This window comes from Ictalurus punctatus, chromosome 20 (assembly GCF_001660625.3).
Source record: "Ictalurus punctatus breed USDA103 chromosome 20, Coco_2.0, whole genome shotgun sequence".
In the NCBI taxonomy this organism is placed as follows: Eukaryota; Metazoa; Chordata; class Actinopteri; order Siluriformes; family Ictaluridae; genus Ictalurus; species Ictalurus punctatus.
In genome coordinates this window covers 24,397,727-24,411,098 of record NC_030435.2, presented here as the reverse complement: position 1 = coordinate 24,411,098, position 13,372 = coordinate 24,397,727, and the positions used below count along the sequence as shown (strand labels likewise).

The following is a 13,372-nucleotide window of genomic DNA, read 5'->3' as shown; positions in this document are numbered from 1 at the left end:
AAATGAAAAACATTTGATTATCTTAACTTAAGGAAAGTTATTCTCATCACAAATATTAACTTTGTCCTTGATGGAAAGTTAGTGTAATTATTATCACTTTAAATAATGTTGAATTAGATCATGAATATGACACGCGCCTCAATAGCACATAGGAAACAAGTAGAATATTAAATAAATTAACATGAATTATATTTAAGGACAGGAGCAAGACACAGTGGGGAAAGTATTTCAATAATTATTTCACTATCATATTTTAATGAACTAGATATTATTTATAATTATTTCTAATATTACAGTTCAGTATTTTAGTATTCGTTGACTGTAAATAGGCGGAGCTCTGGTGCTCTTGTGTTGCTATGGCGACTGAACACTCCACTCCACGCGGGAGATTCTAAATCTCGCGAGAATTTCGACCAAAACATTACGTTGGGGAATTTAATGTGTTTTTCTGAAAGGATTTTCCACAGAAGAGGAGATTAAACTCCTTGAATACTCTTCAGAGGTTAAAGTAATGAAATAAAACGGTGACAATCCTGTTCTTTAGGGCCAAATAAACTAAGATTAAGATCTAACTCGAGTCTAACAGCAATAAAGGCGTTCTTACTGCCATTCCTCCGGTCCTGTAGGTGGCAGCAGCTCGCGCATTATGAAACTCCGCTCCATATTTCACCACAGAAGAACAAGCGGCTGAATGCGGAAATAGCAGCTACTCCCGACATCAGTGCACTACTTAGGGGAATAATGACCAGTATCGGCACTCTATCTAGTGCACTAAATGTGTATTAGGGTGTTTTATTAGGACGGAGCCGGGAGTATGTGTTCACTTCCACACACACACACGCACGCACACGGAGCAGAAAGGAGCGGTCGTGTTTATGGTGTAACGGCAGTGTCATTAACGGTGAATTAGCGCCGGATTGATTTCCGTCATGGCCGCGAGTGTGAAGCGCAAACAGGAAGAGAAGCACCTGCAGCTGCTGCGCGAGATGACCAGCCGGCCAGCCAACCGGAAATGCTTCGACTGCGAGCAGCGCGGCCCGACCTACGCCAACATGACCGTGGGCTCCTTCGTCTGCACCACCTGCTCCGGCATCCTGTGCGTCTGCGCCTGCACCTGCACCTTTCACCCACTGTTTATATGTTAGTTTATCAGCGTTAAATGACGTCAGCAGTAACGGGATTATCCCGCGTTGCGTTCACACCTGCATTAATATCACACTGTTACAGCACCATTAAATAGTCAACTCATTCACCTGTCTCTCTGCCTGTCTCTCTGCCTGTCTCTCTGCCTGTCTCTCTGCCTGTCTCTCTGCCTGTCTCTCTGCCTGTCTCTCTCTCTATATCTACTGTCTTCCTCTCTGTCTCTCCCTCTAGTTCCTCTCTCTCGCTGCCTGTATCTCTGCTTGTCTCACCCTCTATCTCCTCTGTCTGTCTCTCTGCCTGTCTCACCCTCTATATCCGCTGTCTGTCTCTCTGTATCTCCCTCTAGTTCCCCTGTCTCTCTGCCTGTCTCACCCTCTACCTCCTCTGTCTGTTTCTCTCGCTGCCTGTCTCACCCTCTACCTCCTCTGTCTGTCTCTCTGCCTGTCTCGCCCTCTATATCTACTGTCTTCCTCTCTGTCTCTCCCTCTAGTTCCCCTGTCTCGCTGCCTGTCTCTCTGCTTGTCTCGCCCTCTACCTCCTCTGTCTGTTTCTCTGTCTCTCTCTCTAGTTCACCTGTCTCTCTGCCTGTCTCACCCTCTATCTCCTCTGTCTGTCTCTCTGTCTCACTCTCTGTCTCCATTGTCTGTCTATCTCTGTCTCGCCCTCTATCTCCTCTGTCTCTCTCTGCCTTTCTTGCCCTCTATCTTCTCTGTCTGTCTGCCTGTGTCTCTCTCTCACGCCCTGTCTCTTTTATTTGTCACTTCCTCTGCCTGTCTTGGTGTCTGTCTCTCCTCTATCTGTCTTTCTGCCCTCCCCCCGCCTCTCTCTGTCTCTCTCTGTCACTCTTTTCCAGAGTGATTTACAGAATACTTGGAAAGTCTTTAATTAATGCATTATTATTATTATTATTATTATTAAAATATTTAAAGGGTTAAAATAATATAACATGAACTTTATCATCAGGTTTAATCTCTGAGTTTAAAGAGATCTAAACTTGCTCGCGTGTGTGTGTGTGTGTGTGTGTGTGTGTGTGTGTGTGTGTGTGTGTCTTAGACGGGGTCTGAACCCTCCACACAGAGTGAAGTCCATCTCGATGACGACGTTCACGCAGCAGGAGATCGAGTTCCTACAGAAACACAGCAACGAGGTGAAACACGGACAGTTCACTTTTCTGTCTTTCTCTTATTCTGTCTCTCTGTTTTTAATCTCTCTCTCTCTCTCGCTCTCTCTCTTCCAGGTGTGTAAGCACATCTGGCTCGGCCTGTATGATGATCGCAGTTCTGCAGTGCCGGATTTTCGAGAGCCTCAGAAAGTGAAAGAGTTTCTCCAGGAGAAATACGAGAAGAAACGATGGTGAGATCTTCCTCTGACACACACACACACACACGCACGCACACAGAGCATTAGGACCAGTGTGTAGTAGTGGGTGGAGAGTTTAGTATTGACGTGTACATGCTCTTTGTCACACACAGGTACGTTCCTCCAGAGCAGGCGAAGATGTTGGCGTCTGTCCAGGTTCCTCACTCGGGATCTTCAGCGAGCACCAGCAGCACTCCTGAAGTTCAACCACTCAAAACACTGCAGCTCAACAAAACTCCATCCAGCCAGGTGAAGCACACAGCTCCTCAGCCCCAGAGTCAGCACACGGCGCTGCTGAGTTCTGGACTGTGATTGGTCAGAAGGTGGTTCTCTATAACAGCAGCTCTGACTGCATCGCAGGTTTATATTCACGTGCTCGCTCTGATCCCGCATCGTTTCCATAGCAACAGCTCGTTCACAGGGACGTGTACAGCAGACGCTCTACATACACACACGTTAAAAAAATGAATCGTGTCTTATAATAAGGAGATGTTTCTGTAACGTGTAGGGAAGGAGTCTCCAGTGTCAGCGCTGTGTAACAGTCAGAGGTGACGCCGTAACTTGAAGTTTTCCACGTCTTCAGGACAGAGTTTACACTTTACTGTTTCACCTGCTGTTACAGGAAAATAATCAACTTCTAATCTCTCTCTCTCTCTCAGTCCCCGGTGATCAGTCGTTCTCAGCCTCAGGAGAAGAAGTTTGATCTGTTGTCTGATCTGGGTGGAGATATCTTTGCAGCTCCTGCGTCTCACAGCGCCGGCCCAACAAACTTCGCCAATTTTGCACATTTCAGCAAGCCGTCAGGTTCTCTCTCTCTCTCTCTCTCTATATATATATATATATATATATATCTTTCTCTCTGTCTCTTTCTCTCTCTCTCTCTCTCTCTCTTTCTCTCTCTCTCTCTCTATCTCTCCCCCTATCTCTGTCTCACACACACACACCTGTATAACAGTGATATTAATTATATATGTTATATGTTTAGATTTAGTTCTACGGTTTTGTGCTACTTGGTTTTTTATTTTGTTCTTTGTGTTTAATTTTTGTCTTTTTTTATCACTCCATCCTTTATTTCGTAGCTCAGAACACTTCAGTCACACATTTTGCCAAGTTTGATTCCTTTGGAAACTCAAGCATGTCACATTTTGCCCCTTCACCTCACACACAGCCACCAAAAACAGGTATACATGCACTCACGCACACAAACACACGCACACACACACATGCACACACGCACACAAACACACGCACACAAACACACGCACACAAACACACGCACGCACACACATGCACTCACGCACACATGCACACACACATGCACTCACGCACACAAACACACGCACTCAAATACACGCACACAAACACACGCGCACACATGCACACACACATGCGCTCATGCAAACGCACGCACACACACACAGTATTAAATGTTGACACTCTCCGAGGCCACGCCTCCTCCACTGACACTCATGCAGGCCACGCCTCTTTCACTGGTGCTTTCACACAGAGGCTATGCTGATGCTACTTAACATTAGTTGATGCTAATTTAATCTCTGACATCAATGTGTTTATTTCTGTGTGTGTGTGTGTGTGTGTGTGTGTGTGTGTGTGTGTGTGTGTGTGTGTGTGTGTGTGCTTAAGGAAGGGGTGTGTCAGCTCCACCCAGTTTACCCAGCATTTCAGCTGAGGATCGATACGCTGCTCTGGCAGAACTGGACAACACTCTCGGCTCCACTTCACAAGGGTGTGTTCACTAAATACACACGAGCCTTTTACTAAATACACACATAATACTCAGCAAGAATCTGAAGTGTGTGTGTGTGTGTGTGTGTGTGTGTGTGTGTGTGTGTGTTTACCCACACCAGCGGGTTTGATGCTGTTCCCGGCTCCTCAGCAGCTCCAACCCCGCCCGTGATTCCCAGCATGCAGCAGGGTTTTACAGGTGATCTGATCTCTGCATTTCATCCTCTCGTCTCGTAAACACGTCTCTTCTCATCTTCTCTTGTTTTCTTCCCTCACAGCTTCCACAAATCCCTTCGTTGCTACGGCGATTCCTCCGGAGTTGATGTGTACAAATCCGTTCCAGACCAACAACAGATCATCAGCTACAGGTAGCAGTTAACATCTCATTAACACCAGTACAGTGTGTTCTGATTGGATCAGAGCAGTGCGGTGTGTTCTGATTGGATCAGAGCAGTGCGGTGTGTTCTGATTGGATCAGAGCAGTGCGGTGTGTTCTGAATGGATCAGAGCAGTGCGGTGTGTTCTGATTGGATCAGAGCAGTGCGGTGTGTTCTGATTGGATCAGAGCAGTGCGGTGTGTTACTGTGTTGATGTGATGTGCTGTATGGTGTGTGAGGGTAATGTGGATTTTTTTTATGATGCTCAGCAGCTGATAAAGTAAAATAAGTAGATAATGAGGTAATGAAGTGGTTAATTGAGGTAATGAAGTGGTTAATGAGGTAATGAAGTGGTTAATGAGGTAATGAAGTGGTTAATGAGGCAATGAAGTGGTTAATGAGGCAATGAAGTGGTTAATGAGTTAATGAAGTGGTTAATTGAGGTAATGAAGTGGTTAATTGAGGTAATGAAGTGGTTATTGAGGTAATGAAGTGGTTAATGAGGTAATGAAGTGGTTAATGAGGTAATGAAGTGGTTAATGAGGTAATGAAGTGGTTAATGAGGTAATGAAGTGGTTAATGATGGTAATGAAGTGGTTAATGAGGTAATGAAGTGGTTAATGAGGTAATGAAGTGGTTATTGAGGTAATGAAGTGGTTATTGAGGTAATGAAGTGGTTAATGAGGTAATGAAGTGGTTAATGAGGCAATGAAGTGGTTAATGAGGCAATGAAGTGGTTAATTGAGGTAATGAAGTGGTTAATTGAGGTAATGAAGTGGTTATTGAGGTAATGAAGTGGTTAATGAGGTAATGAAGTGGTTAATGAGGTAATGAAGTGGTTAATTGAGGTAATGAAGTGGTTAATTGAGGTAATGAAGTGGTTAATGAGGTAATGAAGTGGTTAATGAGGTAATGAAGTGGTTAATTGAGGTAATGAAGTGGTTAATGAGGTAATGAAGTGGTTAATGAGGTAATGAAGTGGTTAATGAGGTAATGAAGTGGTTAATTGAGGTAATGAAGTGGTTATTGAGGTAATGAAGTGGTTATTGAGGTAATGAAGTGGTTAATTGAGGTAATGAAGTGGTTAATTGAGGTCGAGCGGAGGTGATCTGTGTTGTTTTTCTTCTCCAGGCTCCATGAGCATGCCGTCTGGTTTCGGGAACGCCTCCAATTTCTGTCTCCCCACCAGTTTCAGTGGGAATTTCCCTCAGCCGTTTCCCCCGGCGCCGTACCACCAACAACCCAACGGTAAACACCACCAACTGCTGAGAAACCACCAAACATCTTCTAACCAACACCGCTCACAGATTAATGACCTCCTCACGTCTCACTCCTCACATCTCACCCCGTCTCACTCTTCACATCTCACTCCTCACGTCTCACTCCTCCTCACTTCACACCTCTTCATCTCACTCTTCACCTTTCCTAACTCCTCCTCTCATACCCCTCACCATTCTTCTCTCCTCACTCCTCAGGTGGGTTTCCTGTTTACGGTCAGAAACCTCCCATGAGTTACGGTCAGCCCGCCGTCTCCAACAACCCCTTTATGGTGAGCTTTTACACTTGATTATTTTACACGTGATTAAATCCCAGTGAGGTAGAGTCCAGTCTGGAATTCTCCAACTCATACGGTCACCATGGCAACAGGCAAAGCGACCGCATCACCATTTCATACAGCAACACTTAGTTTTTGTTTTTTTATTTGAAACAAATCTGAAGAGCGTCAGTTGTCTCGGTCTCGGAGAAAGCCGTCACAAGGTAGTCACAGATAAACAGATGGAAGAGAGGAGGAGTGTGTGTGTGGAAATGAACAATAACAAGTCATGGTACTCTAATAAACCACGATTAAAAAAAAAAAACTATCAATAATGGTGATTTAAATGTAATAAATGTAATATTGGGATTTCTCTATAGTGGCCAAAAAATATTAATACATTTTTGAAGACAATCGTCCTCAGCACAACTGTCCTTTTTTATTTGATCTTTTATTTATATGAATATGAATTAATTTATTGTGTTGGTTGATTAATTCGTTAAATAATTATATTTTTATTAGGGTTTATTTACTTAGATTTATTGTTTGTTTTTACTTTTTTTTTTTTTTTTTTTTTTACATATTTCATTGTTTTTTGTTTAAATAATTATTTAGTGGTATATATTGTTTATTGTTTATGCTTGTTTGTTTATTTATTTATTTATTATGGAGCTTTGTTTTTTTGAAAATGACATTTCCCCGCGTACGCGCACGAGAGAACTTTCTGCTTTCTTGTTTTCGAAAGTATGTTTTGTTTTTTTGTTTTTTTTCTGCAAAGTTTCTTTCAGCCGCTCCACACGTTCCTATTTTAATACATTTGATTTGATCATTTTTTACATGTATCTATTCATCTTATTTTTATTGATAAGGCTGGGCTTTTTTTATGCTGTTCAAACCCCTACCCAAAAAAGGTGTGTCCCCCCCCCCCCCCCATTTTATTATACACATCACATGCAAGAATGGTTCTTGTTATCTAACGCACTTGAATAATATATGGGCCTGTGGTCTGCTGTTTCCACTGATGGACAGGATAGAGGGGAGCCAATACTTTGTGCAGTGTAACAGATGGACTACAGTGTGATATGTGTGGATAAAATGTACTCTCTCTCCCTCTCTCTCTCTCTCTCTCTCTCTCTCTCTCTCTCTCTCTCTCTCAGGGTGGAGCTCCAGCAGGTCCGTATCCCACTGGTGGATCGTCCACTAATCCATTCCTGTAAAGCGCGCCTACACACACACACACACACACACACACAAGCACACACTCTTTATATTCACTGCACTGACACTTCTAGAGAAGAAGGCGTGTTGTGTGTTCCAGCGCTGTTCTCAGCTCGTCCTCGTCCTGATAAAGCGAAGTCCACTTAAAGTCCGTTGAAGATGGCGGTGAAGTCTAGGGGAGGTGGACGAGGGTGGATTGAGAACGGTGTTGGAACACAGCCGTGCAGAGGAGACGCAGCAGACGGTCTTCCTACGATCCCCGCTCAGCTCCCGTCACGCTCCACATCCGCAGTCCATCCTATTTATGGCTTTCACTCAGTAATAAATAATTAACAATAATAATAATAATAATAATAATAATGTCTTAGGCCTAGCAGTTGTGCTTATCGTTATTTGTAATCCTTTAAAAAAAAAAAAAAAAAAAAAAAGCATTATTTATGATTAAAAAACCAGAAAGTGTTGAATTAGAGCTGATTTGAAGCAACAGTTCGGCCAAAATAAATCGTTAAAGGTTGTCCCTGCGTTACTTTTCGGGTTTTCTATCGGGGCTACGACGCTAACGTGTCACGGAAGCTTACAGCTAGCAGTTTAGCATCTCTCCCATGTGTTGGTGTGTTTTTCTGACTCTGTATGACACACAGTTATCTATAAACACGGACAGAGGGTGAGATCACAGAGAGAGAATAACCCCAGTGACCTCCGAAATCACTTTCTTCCTCAGATTCAGGTGGGGGGTGTGGCCTAAAGTCAAAAGGTGGAGCTTGTGCATTAGATGTGATTCAGATGATAAATGTTTTTTGATGTGTGTGTTTAATATAATAATAAAGCAAATAAATAAACACGAAGCCTCGTAGCTCCAGTGGAAAAAGGGACAGTGTGGATTTTATCTTTGGCCGAAGTGCTGCTTTACGAAGGACGTGTTTCTGGAAAAAAAATTAAAAAACAAGACTTGTGAAAGGTGTTTAATCCACTGATTGGGGAAGAAGGTTTATAATTACCAGAAGCTCAGCACAAAGCAGACGGAGAGAAAGAACACGATGTGATGGAGCACAGAGACAGAGTTTGGAGCTGCAGGAGCTTCCTGTGTGATCCGTACTCACCGACACACACTGCTTCCTCCTGTCACGTGTGTATATAAATATAAATACATGTATAATTATTATATTAAAGATTTTTAACTACTGTTCGACATGTTCTGGACTTTTTATTTCCATTCGTGGAGATATTTAATAAAGTGCTGCAGATGTTTTTGTAGCTCGGTTTTATTGTGTAGAAGTTTAAACGCATCCTGAGAGGCTGGACTGTTTTAATGTTTGTGTATATACCTGAATATAAGAGAAATATGAAGAGTGAAGGTATAAATCCGAGTCAAATCCAACAGAGACGATGTTTGGGGCTCAAACAGTGACGGAAAAACAGCGCACGGTTTTCTCATAAACGTCTCCTTCGATATTTCACGAAGAAAATAAAAATGAAGATCTTGATGATTTAGCGAGGAGCGCTTTTTTGCTCTGCATCTCCTCCTCGCATCTCTGCGCAATTCTTTTTAATTTATTTTATGCACGATTTTAAGGCCTTTCTTATTTTAATTTTATTGTGTAAAAGAGTTGCACTTAAATGCTTATTGCTCATTTACTGTAATGTGTCTCTGACTCTTTGAAAGGTGTTAAGTAAATCATCATCATCATCATCATGATTTTGCTTTCTGTGTTCAGAGCTGAACATCTCCACATCAGCTAAATGACCCACGTTCATTAAATGTTAAATGTTCGTTCATACCCCTCATTACAAGCTTGAAACTAGGTTAGTTTTCATAATAATAATAATAAGTGTAAAAATGATCACATCCTGTGGTGTTATCTGGTTTAATAAAAAAAGGAATGATATTCCAACAAACCACACATAACGAAATAAACATTTTTTTATTGAAACATCATCCAAACAACTTTTTTATTTATTTATTTTATTTTATTTTATTAAGCGTGCAAATTTATGCATACTTAGAACAAAGAACTCTCATTTGCATAAACACGTACATTTTTTTAAATATAAAGAATATCATCACTCGACAGGAGAAGATCCATTTTGATTTCTGTTGTTTTTTATTCCTTGTGATTTTGTCCATCTTCAGTGTTTTGCTTTAGTTCAGCTTTACGGGTGAATCCCGTGAATCTGGCAACCCGGGTGAAGCGGTTGTCATGGTGACGGTGTGAAATGGCGCAGCTGCTGGGAGAGACGGTGTTTGAGATTAGTTCTCAGGGACCTGCACCGATTAAAGACTATTTCTATTTCCAGATCACTCAGACAGAGGCGAGTGTGGAGGAGTTTAGAGAAAGGAAGAAGATTTCATTACGATTTATTTAGTCACATAAACACCGAGTCGCAAGCGGCGCGTGATAACTACTTCCGGTTTCCGGTTGTTGTTGTTTTCTCAGTAATTAAGTCTGAAAGTGTGTAGTCTACTCTCAGTATTTCATAAACTGTTTCACCTTTCTCTAATTTCGAACTTTTTATGATCTTAGAGTCTCACAATATAAAAGTGCCAAAACTTTAAAACTACCATTTACTGTATATTCATCATCAGGGCTGAGTGGCTTTTATAATAATATATATATTTTAAAGTGCAAAACATTTCCATCATGATACACTCTTCTAAGTATGAGTCGTATCATCGGGGTGAGACGACTTGTTGTTTTTACACCTGTTTTATCCACGGCGCCGCTGGGTTCTGGACTCTGATTGGTCAGAACAGGAGGCGTCGATTCATTTTCTATAACTGCAGCTCTGACAGTAGCGCAGCCACAGATCGCAGCTTTATATTAATATTAATGCGCTCGTTCTGATACGTTCCGCATAAACGGATTAGAAATGGGTGGAATTGTTGATATTTTTCGAGGAGTTGATGGAAGGAGTCTCCAGTGTCAGCACTTTCTAACAGTCGGACGTAAAGCTGTGACTTGAAGTTTTCCGACACCTTCAGGACAGAATATCTCGTTACACAGACATTCCACGACATCAAATGTAACTATAAAAGGATAAAACACGAGTGTCTTTTTTTTATTTGTTGGTAAATTGCAGTGGTGTTAAAGGAATAAAACACTTGGGGACGTGTCGTTATGGGAAAGTAATGACAGTAACTACGGTAACAGTAACTCCGCTTCATCACTCAGGATTTTACTGTAACAGTATAGAAGTGTATTTGAATCGTTTCTTCATTTCAGGTGATTTGGCGATGGTGGAAGATTTCCTTTCGACCGAATTCCTACAACACGAGGCCAGGAGAAGTGAGAGAGTCACACGGCGAGTATCTGGACGACGCGCGGCTGCAGGGTAACGATGCGAACACTAACGCTCTCTCATATTTAACTTAAATAAAGCCGATTTATTACTCTGAGTGGAAATTCATTTGACCATCACTAAGAAATAGTTTCAAAAAGCCATTGGAATGAACAAGATCGTGTGTGTGTGTGTGTGTGTGTGTGTGTGTGTGTTTCAGGTCAGGTGTTGATGGTGTTTGGTCCTCATGTGCTGCAGTACTCTAAGTGTCTGTGTCAGGGTCAGTACGATTATCTCCAGCGTCTGCCAGATCCTTTACTCCTCCGCATCACGGCACATTTAGAGCTGGAGGACGTGGCGCGTCTCGCATGCACCTGTCACAGGTTTAAACAGGTGAGTCAATCAAAACTCTTTCATCATTTACTCCTTAAACAGATTCATCTGCGTGTGAAATCCTCAAGTGTAATTATCGTGTTTATTCTCTGACGCAGAGCTGCGCAGAATAATCCCTATTGCTACTGTGACCAATTACGGAGCGATACACTGTTCGGGACTATCGGAGGGGTCGTCAGCGCTTTAATGACGGTCACGTGCTCCGATCGGAACGACCGATTAGATTTTAATATCTTTTACTCGAGCATTAAATGGTTGTAAGATGCTACAACTTTATTCCTCAGTCCGAGCACGAGTCAGAGAAGCTGTGGAACTCATCCGCGTGAACAGAATCATCAGGTATTTATCCGGGTTTGTCCGTAATCCGAGCTTTCTTCTTTAAGAACGGGTCAGACGTTATCTCAGGAGCACAGCCGACACCTAAAGCAGCAGACGATTGTGTCGTTCCTACATACGTGTGACATTTCAATCGAGCTTTTCTTATTTCTATGCAAATGATCCGTTCAGCTACGAGGGCGTTAGTGAGGTTGAGGTCAGGCGCTGATGTTGTCATGGTGATGAAGGTCCAGTTCCAGTTCATCCCAAAGGTGATGGGGTCGAGGTCAGGGTTCTGTGCAGGACACTCGAGTTCTTCGACCTTCTTCCAACCTTCACACACCACGTACGTGTTCCTGGAGCTCGCTTTGTGCGCTGTGTGTCACGCTGGAACAGTGTTCGGGGTCTCTCAGTTCCAGTGTAGGGGAACTGTATATAACGCTACAGCGTACAAAGACGTCCGATACAACCGTGTGCTTCAGACTTTGTGGCAACAGCAGAAGAACCATATATGGATGTGATGGTCAGGGGTGCACATACTTTTGGCCATATAGTGTAGATTCAATATGTATAGAGATATTTAAAAAATAAAAATAAATAAAGCTTGGAAGGAAGTAGCAGAGATCGTTGGTGCGTCTGAATAGGCCACGCCCACCAGAGACAAACCATAAACATCAAGAGATTTCTCCTGCTGTCTCCGAGTCTCTGGCAAGCAGCAGCTTTCATAATCACGTGAAATGTGTGTGTTATTTGTCTGTAACTTTATGAGGCATTTTTGATACGTTTGCTCTGTGTGTGTGTGTGTGTGTGTGTGTGTGTGTGTTAGCTCTATAGCTCGGAGCAGTTTTGGGAGCAGACGGTGCGCCTGCACTGTGACACGGTGACCCCCGGGATGGAGGATCTGGCCCGAGACGTGGGATGGAAGCGTGTTTTCTTCACCAACAAACTCCAGCTCCAGAAGCAGATCCGCCGCCGCAGAGCAGGAAATCCACTCTCACACACGGGAGATTCACTCACCGTCACGTCCGGCCGATAACACACACGTTCACACGTGATACGAAACCGTCACCGTGACGTCATCACGCCGACTCAGAGCTTTGTACCGGGAAATATATCTACGCTAATTTACACTTTATATTAGTTTAAAACGTTAAAGACGAATTATTTCAGCATTAAATCAACAATTTTAACAATTTTATTATTTTTATTCAAGAATGTAAAAAAAAAGAGGTTTTAAATGGAATTGAAGAATATTCATTCGCTTGTTTTTAAACCTTTTTTAAACACATCGTTTAGAAGTTTTAGCTGGATTAGTTTGATGACACCTGCACAAATAATAACAGGATCAAAGCGCATCGTTTTCATTTTATTCGACTCTTGCGTGTCTGTTCGGAATTCCAGGACAGATTTCAGTTTTATACAAAATGCTCTTTTTAATGAATCGCTTTGTGAGTCGCCTTGTGAGTCGCTTTGTGAGTCGCCTTGTGAGTCGCTTTGTGAGTCGCTTTGTGAGTCACTTTATATCACAGTGAAGTGCAGATATAATACATCACAGAACCTGCTCCTTATCTTCACCTGTACGCTTGAGTGCAAACGCTTTCACAATAAAATGAAGATGATGTTACTGAGTTGTTATTTATTACACTGAGCAGTTATTCTGAATCCTCTCTGGCTGAGCGGTCGGGGTTTTCAGGGTGAAGTCGTGTGTGTGTGTGTGTGTGTGTGTGTGAGAGAGAGAGAGAGAGAGAGAGAGCTGTTTTCAGTGATTCACACTGTCTTCACTCACCAGAGACACCAGCGCGTGAGCGTTACAGACCAGACATCCTTTATCCTCTCCCTCTACATGACTCTTATCCACTCTCTGCAGATTAGGTACGATGACGTGAAGCGACGAGAGGGAGACAGAGAGAGAGAGGGAGACAGAGAGAGAGGGAGATAGAGGGAGAGAGAGACAGAGAGAGGGAGAGAGAGGGAGAGAGAGACTTTGACTTTTACAATCTTTTAATTTTAACAA

At 42.6% G+C, this 13,372-nt stretch overlaps 2 protein-coding genes across 3 annotated transcripts; both read left to right on the top strand.

The window, feature by feature from the left end:
* The first annotated feature begins 692 nt into the window (after nucleotides 1-692).
* Nucleotides 693-8,560, top strand: agfg1b (ArfGAP with FG repeats 1b). Of its 2 annotated transcripts, XM_017495182.3 has the most exons (12): nucleotides 694-1,096; nucleotides 2,197-2,290; nucleotides 2,381-2,496; nucleotides 2,616-2,751; nucleotides 3,162-3,306; nucleotides 3,582-3,683; nucleotides 4,144-4,246; nucleotides 4,368-4,444; nucleotides 4,524-4,613; nucleotides 5,754-5,870; nucleotides 6,098-6,171; nucleotides 7,314-8,560. In XM_017495182.3, exons 1-12 carry the CDS (start codon nucleotides 930-932, stop codon nucleotides 7,371-7,373), a joined length of 1,281 nt encoding a protein of 426 aa, XP_017350671.1. In that variant the 5' UTR covers nucleotides 694-929; the 3' UTR covers nucleotides 7,374-8,560. The 2 variants fall into 2 exon arrangements, with proteins under 2 accessions (XP_017350672.1, XP_017350671.1); XM_017495183.3 differs by lacking the exon at nucleotides 3,582-3,683 and having other exon boundaries at nucleotides 693-1,096.
* A 980-nt stretch (nucleotides 8,561-9,540) lies between these two features.
* Nucleotides 9,541-12,982, top strand: fbxo36b (F-box protein 36b). Its single transcript, XM_017495189.2, has 4 exons — nucleotides 9,541-9,684; nucleotides 10,596-10,704; nucleotides 10,871-11,043; nucleotides 12,185-12,982. Exons 1-4 carry the CDS (start codon nucleotides 9,589-9,591, stop codon nucleotides 12,392-12,394), a joined length of 588 nt encoding a protein of 195 aa, XP_017350678.1. The 5' UTR covers nucleotides 9,541-9,588; the 3' UTR covers nucleotides 12,395-12,982.
* Nucleotides 12,983-13,372: the final 390 nt, after the last annotated feature.

Coding starts and splice junctions, on each gene's coding strand:
- agfg1b (XM_017495182.3), top strand. CDS start 930: ATGGCCGCGAGTGTGAAGCGCAAACAGGAAGAGAAGCACCTGCAGCTG. Junction 3,307..3,581: donor ACATTTCAGCAAGCCGTCAG/GTTCTCTCTCTC, acceptor TTTATTTCGTAG/CTCAGAACACTTCAGTCACA. Junction 3,684..4,143: donor CACACAGCCACCAAAAACAG/GTATACATGCAC, acceptor TGTGTGCTTAAG/GAAGGGGTGTGTCAGCTCCA.
- fbxo36b (XM_017495189.2), top strand. CDS start 9,589: ATGGCGCAGCTGCTGGGAGAGACGGTGTTTGAGATTAGTTCTCAGGGA. Junction 9,685..10,595: donor TCCAGATCACTCAGACAGAG/GCGAGTGTGGAG, acceptor TCTTCATTTCAG/GTGATTTGGCGATGGTGGAA. Junction 11,044..12,184: donor CCTGTCACAGGTTTAAACAG/GTGAGTCAATCA, acceptor TGTGTGTGTTAG/CTCTATAGCTCGGAGCAGTT.